General features: G+C 45.5%; 8 protein-coding genes across 8 annotated transcripts; 3 read left to right on the top strand and 5 right to left on the bottom strand.

Moving 5' to 3' along the window:
• Nucleotides 1-52: 52 nt before the first annotated feature.
• VTP01DRAFT_8277 (uncharacterized protein) lies at nucleotides 53-957 on the bottom strand (the record flags this gene model as incomplete). The annotated part of the gene is made up of 7 exons (XM_069387380.1): nucleotides 53-124; nucleotides 187-237; nucleotides 300-396; nucleotides 460-566; nucleotides 637-703; nucleotides 762-829; nucleotides 886-957. 7 exons carry the CDS (start codon nucleotides 955-957, stop codon nucleotides 53-55), a joined length of 534 nt encoding a protein of 177 aa, XP_069241155.1.
• Nucleotides 958-2,263: 1,306 nt separating this feature from the next.
• Nucleotides 2,264-3,266, bottom strand: VTP01DRAFT_8276 (uncharacterized protein; the record flags this gene model as incomplete). Its single annotated transcript, XM_069387379.1, has 2 exons — nucleotides 2,264-2,460; nucleotides 2,528-3,266. The coding sequence occupies 2 exons, from the start codon at nucleotides 3,264-3,266 to the stop codon at nucleotides 2,264-2,266; spliced, it is 936 nt and encodes a 311-aa protein (XP_069241154.1).
• Nucleotides 3,267-4,526: 1,260 nt separating this feature from the next.
• VTP01DRAFT_8275 (uncharacterized protein) lies at nucleotides 4,527-5,754 on the top strand (the record flags this gene model as incomplete). Its single annotated transcript, XM_069387378.1, has 8 exons — nucleotides 4,527-4,602; nucleotides 4,669-4,740; nucleotides 4,805-4,971; nucleotides 5,039-5,180; nucleotides 5,237-5,248; nucleotides 5,309-5,423; nucleotides 5,488-5,590; nucleotides 5,641-5,754. The coding sequence occupies 8 exons, from the start codon at nucleotides 4,527-4,529 to the stop codon at nucleotides 5,752-5,754; spliced, it is 801 nt and encodes a 266-aa protein (XP_069241153.1).
• A 3-nt stretch (nucleotides 5,755-5,757) lies between these two features.
• Nucleotides 5,758-7,156, bottom strand: VTP01DRAFT_8274 (uncharacterized protein; the record flags this gene model as incomplete). The annotated part of the gene is made up of 7 exons (XM_069387377.1): nucleotides 5,758-5,866; nucleotides 5,929-6,099; nucleotides 6,169-6,338; nucleotides 6,396-6,588; nucleotides 6,655-6,728; nucleotides 6,794-6,940; nucleotides 6,998-7,156. 7 exons carry the CDS (start codon nucleotides 7,154-7,156, stop codon nucleotides 5,758-5,760), a joined length of 1,023 nt encoding a protein of 340 aa, XP_069241152.1.
• Nucleotides 7,157-7,261: 105 nt separating this feature from the next.
• Nucleotides 7,262-8,899, bottom strand: VTP01DRAFT_8273 (uncharacterized protein; the record flags this gene model as incomplete). Its single annotated transcript, XM_069387376.1, has 4 exons — nucleotides 7,262-7,896; nucleotides 7,984-8,336; nucleotides 8,398-8,550; nucleotides 8,628-8,899. The coding sequence occupies 4 exons, from the start codon at nucleotides 8,897-8,899 to the stop codon at nucleotides 7,262-7,264; spliced, it is 1,413 nt and encodes a 470-aa protein (XP_069241151.1).
• A 1,988-nt stretch (nucleotides 8,900-10,887) lies between these two features.
• On the top strand, nucleotides 10,888-11,691 carry VTP01DRAFT_8272 (uncharacterized protein; the record flags this gene model as incomplete). Its single annotated transcript, XM_069387375.1, has 1 exon — nucleotides 10,888-11,691. One exon carries the CDS (start codon nucleotides 10,888-10,890, stop codon nucleotides 11,689-11,691), a length of 804 nt encoding a protein of 267 aa, XP_069241150.1.
• Nucleotides 11,692-12,196: 505 nt separating this feature from the next.
• VTP01DRAFT_8271 (uncharacterized protein) lies at nucleotides 12,197-12,457 on the top strand (the record flags this gene model as incomplete). Its single annotated transcript, XM_069387374.1, has 2 exons — nucleotides 12,197-12,235; nucleotides 12,293-12,457. 2 exons carry the CDS (start codon nucleotides 12,197-12,199, stop codon nucleotides 12,455-12,457), a joined length of 204 nt encoding a protein of 67 aa, XP_069241149.1.
• Nucleotides 12,458-13,017: 560 nt separating this feature from the next.
• Nucleotides 13,018-13,989, bottom strand: VTP01DRAFT_8270 (uncharacterized protein; the record flags this gene model as incomplete). The annotated part of the gene is made up of 1 exon (XM_069387373.1): nucleotides 13,018-13,989. One exon carries the CDS (start codon nucleotides 13,987-13,989, stop codon nucleotides 13,018-13,020), a length of 972 nt encoding a protein of 323 aa, XP_069241148.1.
• Nucleotides 13,990-14,488: the final 499 nt, after the last annotated feature.

Raw genomic sequence — 14,488 nt, 5'->3', positions numbered from 1 at the left:
TTCAACCAAGAGTTTCTCTTTACATCGGATGATCGGGTGGAGTCTGCATGAATTACCATTTTCGGTAAGGCAGGAATTTGCCATCCAGGGTAATCTTTACACGATCACCCTTTGGATCTTCGACCTAGAAAGGCAATATTAAACTGAACGGCCATACCACAAAGTTTGTCCATAAATTTCCCATACCTTGTCTACCTGCGCAGTAAAGTCAATGGCCGACATGATACCATCACCAAACTATACAAACAAAATAATGTTTAAGCGCACCTTTCGATGATGCAAATGCGAGGCAATATTACCTTTTCATGGATGATGGCTTTCAAGGGATAGCCGTATACTTGGAGCATTTCATAAAGACGATAGAGAACAGGATCGGTGGGCGGAACGGACATCAAACTATGTATGGCGAACGCGATGAGCGCTACCGGGATCCTGCCTGAACATTGTGCATAAACTTACCCTCCACGGTCAGGATAAAAGTGCTCGCCGAGATCATCCTTGAGATGACTAACGGGGAGGTTCAAAACTGCAGAAAGCTTCTCAATCTCTTCATCGCTTGGTTTGGCCTGGACACAAGTGTGTGTGTGTGAGTACATTGACACTTTTCGTTCCAGCTTGCCAGTAGTCGGCTCTCACCTGTCCGTAAAATATCGAAGCAACGTAAACCTCATTCCTTCCTATCTTCTTGCCAATAGCCTCAAAGCTGAGACCGTGTTCGGTTTAGTTCAACGATCGTCACACGCGATCTCCTCCCATCATACCTTAGTTTTCTTTCAGCTTTGGCTTTGAACATGCGAGAGTGAAGTGCTGATAGCTTCGGATGGTGCGACTTTAGGATTGTTAACATTGGTATGGAATCATCATTTGGCTAGTACGTGTACTTACACTCATTATGCTTACAGTGTGGTTGGTGGAAACGCACCCCAGCCTGACACTCGCCAACAATGCCGTAAACATGTTTTAATGACCGACTACTCAGCGCCTTCTTCCCTCTGCGACCTGATCGCTTACTGCACTGCGTAGCTACCGCAGGTTCCACCTCTGATGATAGTAACAGATACCATTCAAGGCTGGTTCTTCAACTTCACTAGGCAAACTTGAAAGATAACGGAGGAAAATACGACAGAAATTAAGGATTGTCTATAAATATACGACTGCAAACTGAGTCCCCTGGCTTCCACTTGATTTGATATCACTGCAGGCAAAGAAACGCCAAGATTTAATTCGATAACCCGTAGTCGGCAGCCTCAAGCAGTATTATAAGTCAATTCCCTTCCGGCCGTTATCTAACATGCTTGCCACTGGGAGTATCTCCATTGACTGTACTGCTAGAAAGTTTTACCGATTTCTGGTGATTGATTCTGTGGATGGAAGCGAAGAAGGTTTGCGCTTGCTTACATCTGCACAGGAAGTCGAGGATTGATTAAGACCGGATTCGACTGGTATTCAAAGTTGCAAATGATCCGTCTTTCCAGATTTTAATAAGACAGCTACATACCATTCCAGAGGATGCGAGTGGTATGTAGCCGCTTTGTGCACAGACACAGTCGAGTGTAACTTTTGCCTGAACCGCTAGGGCCATCAATGTGAATTCCTATTATCCGCACAAGTACTCGGTTCAATCGTATTGGTGATAGTTGGTAAGCATTCGCTTGATCAGCATTTAGATTGTTGACTCCATTTAGCTCACGCGATAGATATCAACACGTAATTTCGCTGTAGCCTTATTCATAGATTTGTAAGCGATCAGATAGCAGAAATGAAGGACTGCATGTGGCCTGCTACAAGTTACGCCGCGTTTAACTGCATGGTGAGGCTTGTAGACGAGGGATTCAATTGCATAGAGAGGATAATAAGCTTATCGGGACGGACATCCGTTGGAATTTTTACCCCACGCGATTAGCATGAAAAGATAGTTATCAGATTTTACATTTTAAGTCATCACATGAGATTTAGAAACCTTCTTTTGCATATTATTCTTATCGGATTAATTGCAGAGTGTGCTGTTGGATCGTGTGTATACATGTATTGCGTGTGTGCAGGGGGTATGCAATAATAGGGAGAGATATTTCTGTTTAAACAGGGAAGAAAGAGAAAAAGAAACAAAGAAAGGGAACAAAAATATATTTAGAGACACAATGCGGCAACATTCAGAAGTAGGAGTGATGATGGTGAGTTTAGTAGCCGCACATTGGAGAATGTAGAGTGGCGGATGGAGTGATGATGATGTTGTTCTTGTTGTTGTTGCTCCTCCACTACAACTTTACCATCTGAGCCGCTCGGCTTTGGACCCCTCGAAACTGTGGGTCATTGCACCTCGATAAAGCTCCTTGATGATCTTGCCTTGCTCAATTGTTTCTTCAATGATAGCCCTGCAGTGGCAAGAATTGACCCGCCCGTACCAGACGCCAGTCTTGCCTTGATTGATGTAACAAATGACGTTTCCTGCAAACTTGTGACCTGATGCATAATATATCAATTCAAACTGAGCGGACAAATCGTCGAGTGTTTCATGATCGATCCTTACCTCCTATGTGACTGACCATGAATACCGCACACTGATCTTCCGTGAGATCCTTTTCACGCAAGACATTGTCGAATTCAGCGCCCAGGATAGGTGCAGTGACACCGCAGCGTTTATCGCGTTTCTTGTGCGAGCAAATGAGGATGAGGTTGTCGTACGGGTTTTTTTGAGCCTTCATTTCCTCGCTGCTGTGGCCGTTCGCAGCTGCTGCGTTTCCATTCTCACCAGATTTCGCGTTCGATTCCTCATTTAGATTCGGTAATGGTTTGTTAATATAAGTGTCAAAGAAGTCCTGAGCGCGGTCAGGCGACACGTTGGAAACAATGATGTTGTCAGGTAACACAATCACGTCGTATCCATCAGATAACGTCGTATACTGGTTGATCATGGATGTGTTGGTAATCACGCATCGCCACCCCAGTTTTTGGCGTTCTTTATCGAGAATCTCGGACAATGCAGCTGCTAAACTGCCTTTCTCTTCGTCAATGTGGGAAGTCCAATCGCTTTTGCCTGTCGCAATCAAGATATGACGTCCGTATGGTTTAGTTGATCCAAGCAGCGGCGAAGTCATATCAAAGTTCAAATACGAAGGGTACTTTTCGTGGTCGTCGCAAGGTGCAGGACAGGAGGAGCAGGCGTCCTCGACGAGCAGATCGCAAGGTGGAATCTGGTCCTCATCAACCTGAGGACCCATGCTGCCTCCAAGGACTGCTGAGCCAATTCTCTTCAAGAGCGAGCTCATGGGGGTGGGATCGTAAATATATATATATATATATATATATATATATTAAGCAAGAACGAAAGAAAAAGATAGAAGAAAAAGAGAACGTAGAAAAAATTGAAGAAAAGGGAATAATCAGATCGGAAGGGCCACGGAAGAATGAGCCGGGGTTGTTGTTGTGTGTGTGTGCGAATTGCCCGCTTTTTTGTTGAGCGCGCGGCACACTATTTAAATACGCAGACAAAAAATGGCGCTAGCAAAACGGAAAAAGAAATAACATCTGGAGATGGAGAAAGAGACCAACCCCTGCTCTGCGGTCTTGACAGCCGCGCGCTGTCTGTCTCTCTGTGTGTGCTCGTGCGTTCCGCGCGCTCTTTCGGCGATGTCATTTTGTCGGACGATCGCCGCGACCTGCCCTTCCTCTTGCGCCATCATGGTGGGCTTCTTGGAAACCACGAAACACACACTTGTGCACCCTCTGCCTCTTCTCTCTTTGGGATGTCCACGTGCACAATCACTGTGATACAACGTCAAAGAATAATGCTGCTTGTCTGACACGAAGAACAAGACCGTGTCACATCTTTCGGAACCCACCGTAGCCTCTCTAGAAAAGAATGCTTCTCAACCGCCGTGAACCCGCGCAAGTGAGAATAATGCAACGCCACATTGAAACGCTCTTTTAAGCGCAGCCTTATCTTTGCACTGCATTCTCTATCATTTACCACTCGTTGCCTCAGATAATAATATTCAGAATCCCGCAGAGATGCATGTGTGACTAGAAGCATTAGCATTTCCTACTTCTTTCTCCAGTCTCGTGAGCACCTTGCTTGATTCATTGATGTCATATAAAGCCTTTCTATGTAAACTTTGAACACTGATTTTGGCGCGTGGAAATCTCCGATGCAGTGCTATAGGTATTAAGATATCCATAAGACTCTACTGATACATATCAATGCGCCATTATCTTTTGCCTGTCCATTCTACACCAAGGTGGATTGACATCAGGTTTTCTCAGTTATCCTTGGATTTGACTTTTACAGAGAGGACGCAAGTTAGTACTCGGTGAAATTTTGGCTAGGACGAAGTTGTCAGCAACGCTTATATGTACATTTTATCTACACTCGTTTTCCTTTCAAGTTTTTATTTTCAATTCGTGTTGCTCAGTTGTGCTGAGGGAAGCAATGCAATGAAACTTTGGACTGACAGATCAATTGAAATGACCGTCAAACTCCGAGTCGGCCGCCCCGCAAACTTTGCTCCCCGGCAAAAAGCAGAAGTGTAATGACGGCAGCCATGAGTGCCGAGGCGGCAGCAGCGACGGAAAGTGGCATGTCGTACCTAGGAAGCTATGTAGACAGTATGTCGATCCTCACACACGTAGTCCTGCAAACACATGCGTTGACTCGTATCGAACGAATAATAGCTATTGAATCACTGCCGCTTGAACTACAACGGAACTTTACACTGATTAAGCAACTGGATCAGAAGGCAGAAAGTATGTCTCTCTTTATCTCTATCTCTGTGCGTCATCCTAATGTATGAAATAACTGTCGCAATAGATATAATGGAACAAGTTGCGTCACAGGTGATATCTGTATCGAACGAACAAAACATTTTGAGCACCGAAGAACGACGAAAACGATTACAGCGTATCGGGAAACTTTTGAACGAAGCATTGAAACGTGGAGAAGAAAAGTTTGCGCTGGCAAAATCGACTTACGATGCTGTAAGAATATAGATGACAAAAGAAAGAATTGCATGCAAAGAGAATTTACACTGCTGCACATATATAGGTCGATAAGCAGTGCTCTCGGCTAGATATGGATCTTCAAAAGTTTGAGGATGAACAGCTCATTGGACCCGGACGCATAACCGACCGATCCAATGCAGTGCCTGCTGCAGGGTCGGTACCTTCCATTGGCAATGAGCCCAAAGGTAAGAATAAATGAGCACAGATTATGCAAATGATCAGGCACTAAACTGACTTTTAGAAGCAAGAAAACGTAATTGAATTTGCCTGATGCATCGGACAGTTTAAACTCACAGAGAGCTGATTTACATAGGAGGACGACCTACATCTGTATCGAGAGGACGTAAACGGAAAGGACGAAAAGGCGCACCAAAAGAAGAAGATCAAGCAGCTTATATTGATCAGGACCCAGTGCAACGTGCTCAAGCGTACGTTTTAGGATCTGCGTTCGTTTGCACAAAAAATTTCAAGTTTTATCAACATTTTGTTTAGGGCCATCTCACTTTCAAATCTGCCCATCGATCCAAACGAACCCGTGTACTGTTACTGTCGTCAGGTCTCTTTTGGCGAGATGGTGGCATGTGATAATGATGATGTAAGTAATGACAGCGAAACAAAAAACAATTGACTCATAGATGATGGCAGTGCGAAATTGAATGGTTCCATTTGGGTTGCGTGGGACTTGATGTGCCGCCTGCAGGAAAATGGTACTGCGATACTTGCGCCAAACAATTCAAAAGCAAAACAACAAAAAAATAATAATCAGGAAGAATCATCATCGTCAAATTCGTCATCATCGTCGTCGTCGCTCTCCACCCGTGCCTTCTTTTTCCGCCGATCCTCGTCTTTCTCTGCTGCACGCTTCTTGTACCTAGTAGTCAAACGATCAATGACCTATTCATACGTTTGCGGGTAGCCTTTTGCTATACTTACAGCGCCGAATCTGGATTCTTTGCCGGATTTACACAAACACGCAGCCGTCGATCAATTACTTTGGCTTCATTTGGAGTTACTAGTTTCAACTCCCCAACTACTTTCGCAATCTCTTCCATGACTTGACGCGTTGCTTTTGCATCCTCGCTTCCTAGCCTTGTCTCCATATACCTTTACATGCAAAAAACATATCCAATTAAACAGAAAACATGCGAGATCACTATTTTTCCCTCTACTTACTGCAATATCTGTTTTTCCAACTTTTCTTTACCCGCAATCATAAATGCTGCTAATGCAAGTTGAGATGGCTGGTAGATCAGCGGGAGATCCGTCAGTAATATATTGGGTATCACTTGCTGTTTGACTTTGTTGTATGTTTCCAACAATGCCTTGTGATCTATCCCGAGTGTCTACCAAAGAAAACTTTAAAAAATGACATACAACTATAGAACGAAAAGGGAGCTCACCTGCATATCTAAGAAGAACCCGTAGGCAGGTCGATAAGGATGATGTACGAGAAACTCAAATTTGAGTCCTTGCGACACGGTAAATTCAAGTTTCAACACTGTGTCTGTCGAGGGCAGCTTTAAGGACTTGCCAAACTGGTCGATCGAGATACGCTCGCTTTCTGATTTGGTGGAAAGGAACAGACATGTTAATCTAGCCAAGATGATATGAGTTCCTTCTTAGACTTAATATCCCTTTTTTTTCTTTCTCTCCACTTGCAATATATCTTTCGGGTGATAATCCATAACGGTGTTGTAAAGGAAGAATCGTTTCATGTACATGACTGCTGTTGCCTGAACGTATCCCAGCGTTAGACGCAACTGCCCTTCTTTCCACCATGCGCGCGTGAAAACTTTACCATGACCGCGTCTGTGAACTTCAAGTGTCGGCATATGCCCTGCAGCTGCTTCTCATAAAACTGGCACAGCGCAAGCTCGTCCTGGACTGTCAAATATCGCATATCTTCAGACTTGTCCTCCGAGCCGTTATTGTTGTTTGCAACTTGCTGGATCGTCAAAGGATCAGCTTATCTGCGGCGTGCGTAGCAAGAGTATGTCCTTACCATTTCTTCGTGGACATTCTGTTTTACGCGTTCCACGGCGGCTCGATTGCTCGCTTCACGAATCTCCCGCAGCTGTGCCGCGCTGAATCGCCAGTGTCTATACTGGGACGATTCTTCATAGATGGGGCGCTTTGCTGGCTTCTCCTCTGTAGAACTCATATGTGTGAAAAAGAAAGAGAAAACTGAGAGAAAAAAAAGCAGGCTGTCGGTCGGGAAGGTAAACCAGCAACATTCTTGCCAAAGATACGTTTATTATATTACATGCTATCCTGCTCCAGACTGCATATGGTAACCAAACATGTCTGCTGCTTGCTGCTGTTGCGTTAAGCCCGAGGGTGATAGGCTTTGTGAATGCTGTTGCTGAAAGTTGAATGCGTCTATTGCTGCCAAGTGCGTGGAACTATTATTGCTGCTTGCATTGGTCATGACATTGGGCGTATTCGGGCTGTGGGGACTGTATAAGCTGGCAGCTTCGTCGTCGGATAGGAATGAGTTCGGGCTGGGACTGGGTGGTAACGGCGTATTCATGGCTGCATACATTTGGTTAGGAGACAGTTGCGAAGGAGAGATTGGCGAATGCTGCTGTTCGACGTTAAAATTACTGTGTCCATTTGTGTGCAGTCGCGAGGTATTTTGCAGGTTTTGTGTTTGCACGGTGAGCGGAAAGGCAGGGCGTGTGGGTAAACTTGACGCAAGATCCTGATGTGGCGGAGTGTGGGGTTGTGGTGGTGGGGATGGCGAAGGAGAAGTATGGTTCGGTTGGGTCCCTAAGAACATATTTTGCAACTGATGCGCAGATCCATGGACATCCGGTGAAGTGATATAAATGGGAGGTGGTGGCTGTTCCGGCTCAGTCTTTACTTGGTAACCATCCATGTTGAATTCGGGAGGGATTTGTACTATATGAGATGAAACACGCAGGCAATGAACGCCGATTAGCTCCCATCTGAGCCTAATCTCTTCTTTCACGAACAACAGATACGTACATTGAGCACCTTGCTGGTGGGTTAGATAATCCAGCATTTGCTTGAGCATTTGTTGCTGCACTTGCTGTCTCCGACGGGTATCTGCCAACTCTCTCACAATCTCTGAAAAGTTTTCCTGGAGATTGACCAATTGCTGCATCATGTCGGACTGTGCTACTTGCATTACGGTCATATGCGTGTTGATATCACCCGTGTCCCGACGGACGACTTCCTGCTCCAAGGCTTTCCGTTTGATTTCATCGAGGAGATCAGGTCGGCCTCGGACAAACTTTGGATGCGAAAATTCCCATATTTGATTCTCTGCCAAGCCGCGGTGTCCTCTCGGTGACTTGTTGACTTTGTGGAAGCCGTACCTAAAGTGTGCAGCGTCAGCAAATCTTTCTCGAGATGGGATTGAGCCGATGCAACACTTGCATGTTCAGTTGTCGTACGAAACTGCTAAAATTGTTGTGCTTAAAGTGCTTTGGCAACACATCGCGGGAGAACTCTGTGATGTTGCAGACAATGAATGATGTGCCGGTATATGTCCACGCAATTAAGTGCTGATATTGCTTATCGACGACCATACTATCATTGTATAAAAAAATATCAATGTATAAATGAATCTTGCCAAGATCACTGGATTCAGAGTTTTTCTTTCTTACTTGTAGAGTTTGTGTACAAAAGTATTCCCGGTGCTCTGCTTAGCAGGCTGCGCTAATCCCTGGGATGGTGGTTGCAAGGACATTTGACGAGCAAATTGGCTGTGCAGCTGGTCCCGAGGTGAATCGCACGGCGAAGCATATGGTGAAAGCAAGGGCGACGCTAGAGGCGAGTTTATGGGTGAGCCTGAGGATACTGAGCCACCGTTAGTACTCAGGGCAGACTGCTGAGTCCATGCTATAGATGATGCAGAAGGCGATCGGCCGTGTTGCATGGCAGGGTCGGTTTAAAAGAAAGAGATGACAAACTCGGCTGCAGCCCATGAAAACTGGCGCCTTGAACGGAACGGCAATTTTGCTTTTTCGCCACCTTCCTTTTGCGCATGAAACCTTCGGTATGCAACCAAAGATTGCAGTTTGCCCAACTCCTACAACAAAGGAGGGTCATATCATAATGCTGCATGACTTTTGCAATGATTATTTGCTGCATATTAGTTTACCGTGGAATAAGAGCGACCGCAGCGGTTTCGATCGATGCGCTTCGTGTCAAACACCACCTGCCTTCTCTTTACAATAGAATCCTGGTGATGCAAAAAAGGGAACGAATACCAGTATACAATTCACACACAGGAATATCAGGTGATAAGTACAAGAAACTGGTACCGTAAGCTGGCGTTGACCGGTGATAAGGGAGGAAAGGGGTGGGGATCCGCTGACGATGATTTAGCCGGGCAGTGAAAACAGTAACGCATCTGTATATTACTAAATGTAGATCAACAAAGTGGGGCATGAAAAGAGTCACTTTAGCGGTGGTCACTCTTTTTCCGAAGCAGCCGCATCATTTCAAAACGGATTATATCATTTGATCTCGTCATCTAATGATATCATGGGTGATAATAATATTACGTTCTGTTTGAAAAAATCCAGGTACTCACAATGAAAATCACAATGGGCTTTTGTTATACGTTTCTTGGGTGCTGCCCTGTGTCTCCCATTTGAAAAGAGCTTTGATTATTCTACAATCTTGGTAATATTGCTTTAGAACGCGGAAGCTGGATAATAACGATGCGTGCCTGAACGTATAATATCTTCCAACTTCGGACTTGACCCTGTTCCAGGGAAATAATCCAGCTCCAACAAAGCATAACGTAAATTATGTTTATGGGCAACAATTGATTACAAAGTTTTGCAGATTCAAAGTTTACCGTCTCTTGAACATAATCTATCCCCCGGGTGGAAAATGGATGCTCAGCTGCAGAAGATGCATATAACGAATTTATCAAATGATCTAAATGTCCAGGATGTCCTGCCAAACAACGCACTCTTGATTGATTAGACGAGTCAAGGAAGCATGCATTTACTTTTGATCTGAGGACCCATCTTTTCGACGACATGGTACCATTTGGAAGATGAATATTTGGTTTAACTACTATTCCAGAAAGTTTGGATATCCATGTCTGTACGACGCAAAGAGGGTCCAGACAATGGGGAAGCATCTCAGAATAGCAATCCAGTATGCAGCAATCATCCTCCAACTTGCATCCTTTGCTAGTGTGCTAACGTTGTGTTAGTCTCTGCCAATTGACCATTCGCATAACAGTATCATCGAGAAATTGAGATAGCATCGTTTTTCCCATTCCGGTTGCAGGTTTCCGGGAGATTGGCAATAAAAGCGATGCAGTTTGGATTTTGGGCCTATTAAAGTAATCATTAACCAAACGAGATACATGAGAAACCCCTGATAGAAACCTAACGGTGGTTACGGCAGTGCGGCTATCAAACAGGAAGTAGCCTATTGGCGGTTCCCCGACCGATGAATGGGCGGGGTTCCTCATCGGACGGTGAGTCATTCCATCTACATCAAAGCGGCGACGGGATTTTCAGGGATATATATAATAACTGCCCCGTTGATCCTTTCCCTTCTTCCTCGTTATTCTGGGTGGAAACCAAACTTATTATCTAACTCTCTATCTTCCTATTTCTCCTTACTGCTGCTACATTTTATCTTTGTATTGTCCACCAAAATGGCTTCTGCCACGATTTTCACCGCTTAAACGTTTTCGTACACACATAGAGTACGAGTTTCATTACAAGTTTTATATTTCCACACTTCCACCACATCACCAGAAAACACAAACGCAACTGCGGACTACACGCACGTGCTCAACCATCAACATGTCCTGTTTATCGCAACGTCAGTTACAGTGCTTAAACAAGCTCACAAAGAAGAATTGCAAGACCCGATTATTACCCTGTTGAAAACATGAATAGCAACAACAATAACAACGACTTTAATCAGTTCCTCGCTCAAACCTCGCCCGTCGATCCGCTGTTCGACGATTGGCTTGTCAAGGACGCCTTGGAGGACAATGATGACTCCAGCAGCCCCTCCGCGCCATCATCCAACACAAACAACAACGTCAGCAGCAGCAGCAGCAGCTATCTCACTACCCCTCCTCTCGAATCAGAATCAGCAGTCGAATCCAATATAAAGACATTGCATCCTCATTCTCCCATTTCACCTGGCCCTGCGACTCCAGTATCAATGCCATCCGTGGCGCCTTCACCTATCATTGCGCAGCACAATCCATTGATGTTGGCTATCGCTGCCTTGCTGGCTCAGAAACAACAAATTTCATTGACTCCTCCTGTAAATATGACGGGCGCTGCTGCTACAACCACTGCAAAGAAATCAAGGACTCCGCGCTCAAATTCGCCGGCTGCTCCCAGCAATCCACCATCATCCGCGCCAAGGCGAAAACGAAGCAACGAGGAGCTGAGCCCACAGGACGAAGCAGCCATTAAGCGGCAAAAGAACACCGACGCAGCAAGGCGATCCCGCCTAAAGAAAGTGCTCAAGATGGAGGCACTTGAACGAAGGGTTGCTGAACTAGAAAAGGCTAACTCTGCACTTTTGCTTCGCGTCGCTGTCCTCGATTCCGAAAAAACCAACCTTGCAAACAAGGAGTCATCCTACGAGCAGCGTATCAAGATGCTTGAATCGCAACTCTCAGATGCTCACAAAGCATTGGCTCAGAGGCCGCTTCAACAACAAAAAGCTGAGTAAATGATAGCATAACTTGCTTTTCCAGAATAGTGTAAAAAGGACTATATGAATATGCATGTAAATCATTTTGCTTTCTAAAAGGATACATCACTTTAACAAATTGCAGAATCTTTTCCCTAGTTGCAGACATGATATCTAAACCAATATACGATAGCCGCTCAATTTAGTGAACACTTAAGGCGTCGACTACTTGTAAGATATTCCATTCGATGATCTTAGGTAATACCGTCCATATTCTATGCATACATCCTCGCAACGAGGAAAACGACGCATTACATAAGTAGCCAGATTGTCGGATCTTGTTACAACAATAATGCAGACTTACAACATGCAGACACCCCAATTTGAATCTCAGTGGAGATGACGCGTTCGAAAATATTGTTGCGCCGTTTCCCTCCTTTCTTCTTCAACTTTTCGTAGGTTCCCTTGCGAATGTGTCCCTCAGGAGTCCCTTCAAGACGGTCAAGCAAGCAGCGGAGGTCATAGAACGGCGATGGACGGACGGATGGAAGGGGCTTTAGGGTCTCTTCCGATACTAACCAAGGTCCGTGGAAAATGGAAGCATTTGATTTCATCCGGTAGCTCACACGGTATTATCTAGGGGAAAGTGGGGACTTCTATAGGTCGTCGAAAGACGAACGGACAAATGGGTGTGCCTCGGGAGTTCCTTCAAGACGGTCAAGCAAGCAACGGTGGATACGGAACGGCGACGGACGGAATAACAAGAATGGGTTTTGGCCCTTCCTGTCTAATGTCAAGAAAATGAGCCCGCTCAGTCAAGGCAGTTCAGGGCTTTTTTTTTTACATCGATGAATATATCATATGATCAGTATCTGTCAGCTGGGCATTCTAGGCCGACAGATACCATGAGTTGCAGATTTAATCTGCATACTCTTTTGAACCCCACAACTTTTTGGGAACTGATTGGATGAATATAGATCTATTAAAGACGAAAATGGACACACGCTACTTTCAGCTTATTGTCCTCGTCCGATCCAAACGTGGGGGGATGAAAAACCCTGTATGGGCAACAGGGAAAAATGTAGAGGAAAGAGGTATGGTACAATGGGAGAGAAAAAGGGCAAATAGGGTGGGGAGAGGTAAAATCAAAGCTGTGGATTATGCTATGTAGGGCAAATATCCATAATGCTACGAACTTGTGGTGGGTACGGGCAGAGGTGGGGAGGTGCGCGGGTTCAACTACATAATGAACTTTTTGCCGTGGTCTTCGGGTGGTGGCGGTGCAGCAGGGTCTTCTCGGCGGACACAGAGCCGATCAACTTCCTCGAGAATTTGGCACAGTATTGGCCATGTGTACGTCCAATACTAGCGTAGCTGGAGATTTGGCAAAGCTTTAGGTAGACGGTTGAGTATGAAGGAGATGGGGTAATCGACTGTGCGAGGTGCTCGTAGTCGGTGGTTGAAGTCGAAGCAGTTGGCCAGATGGCGGCGTGAGGATGTTATTTGGGAGCATTTCGGGCAGGGAAGGGGCTTGATGCTCGGAAGCCATCCCAGACGCCAACGAATGCATAGGCTGCGCTCCAGTCTTGACATCGGCAGTTTTAAAATTGGGTCTAAGCCCAGGGATTTTCTGCACTGGTTGATCAATTTGCTGTATCGGCGTCGGCAGCGGTGTTTATAGATATCGCGACGGTAGGAACGGATGGCACTGTTGAGTTCAAGCGTAGTCGTTTCCGAGCGCGGCAGAGGTAGTTGGCGCCAGATCAGGTTATTGGTCTTAAGTTTGTACCACGAACCATTGCGTGCACGTTGGATTAGTGGGATGATCGCAGTGAGCAAGGCGTCGCCAGGCAAGTTGTAGGCACGAAGGAGCAACTTGGCCTGAAGAATGGTAATACGCTCCGTCATAGACGGCAGGTTAGCTAGATGAGCCATAACCACGGTGGAGGATTTGTGGTGCGCACCGTAGATCATACGGAGGCAGGTCGATTGGGCGCTCTCAAGTATCTGTCGGTGCTTCTTGTTGAACGTGCAGATAGCTAGGCCATACATCATTTTTGGGCGAATGAACTGGCTATAGAGCCGAGAACAGAGGAGTCTACCCAAGCCGGTTGGGAGAACGCTGATGGAATGGAAGGTACGCATTGCACTGACCTCTGCGTGGGCATTTCTTTGGACAAGGAGTTGGGCATCGATTGTGCCATCCGACCCGAAGGAAACACCGAGGTAGGGGAAGGAGGATCCATGGGGGATGGGGGTGTCATACAAGGTAAGCGTAGGGAAGTCGGGTGGTGGACCGGAGGAGGCCAGTATCAAGCATTTGGCAGGGGGTTCCATCTATATCCCAACAACAAACGGTGCCTCTCGCAGGCAGTTAGTAACTCTTTCATGCTATGCCAGATGGGAATTGATCGTACCGCCTCCTCGTGGTGGTTCCTGGATACATCGTTGATTTGCTCAATATGAACTAAACGGCACTGTTTATTTAAAGAATTAAAAAAAATGAAAAATAAAAAATTTGTGCAAAAGCCATGACCGTCAATATCCTCACGGCTGCTTGATTTTGCTTTATTTACGTGTCCATGGCTAGTATTCCTACTGAAGAGAACTTCTCTACCATGCCTTGTGATCTCTGCATCACCTGCCATAACTATTCGCTGTTCGAGCAATACAAACATTGAACAGAAGTAATACAATTTCTTAGTCTTATGTTGGGCTTAGGAGGCATTTTACTGATCAGCGACGAACAAGCGTTTAAAGCGTCTCTTAATAAATTGACGTGTTGTATTGATGAATGGCTGGATTTCCGCTATTCCATACTTACATTCATCTGATT

The sequence above is a fragment of the Rhizomucor pusillus genome, assembly GCF_041956525.1.
Source record: "Rhizomucor pusillus strain CBS 183.67 unplaced genomic scaffold VTP01scaffold_5, whole genome shotgun sequence".
NCBI lineage: Eukaryota > Fungi > Mucoromycota > Mucoromycetes > Mucorales > Lichtheimiaceae > Rhizomucor > Rhizomucor pusillus.
The sequence above is the reverse complement of the archived record's forward strand: the minus strand, read 5'-3'. Positions and strand labels throughout refer to the sequence as shown.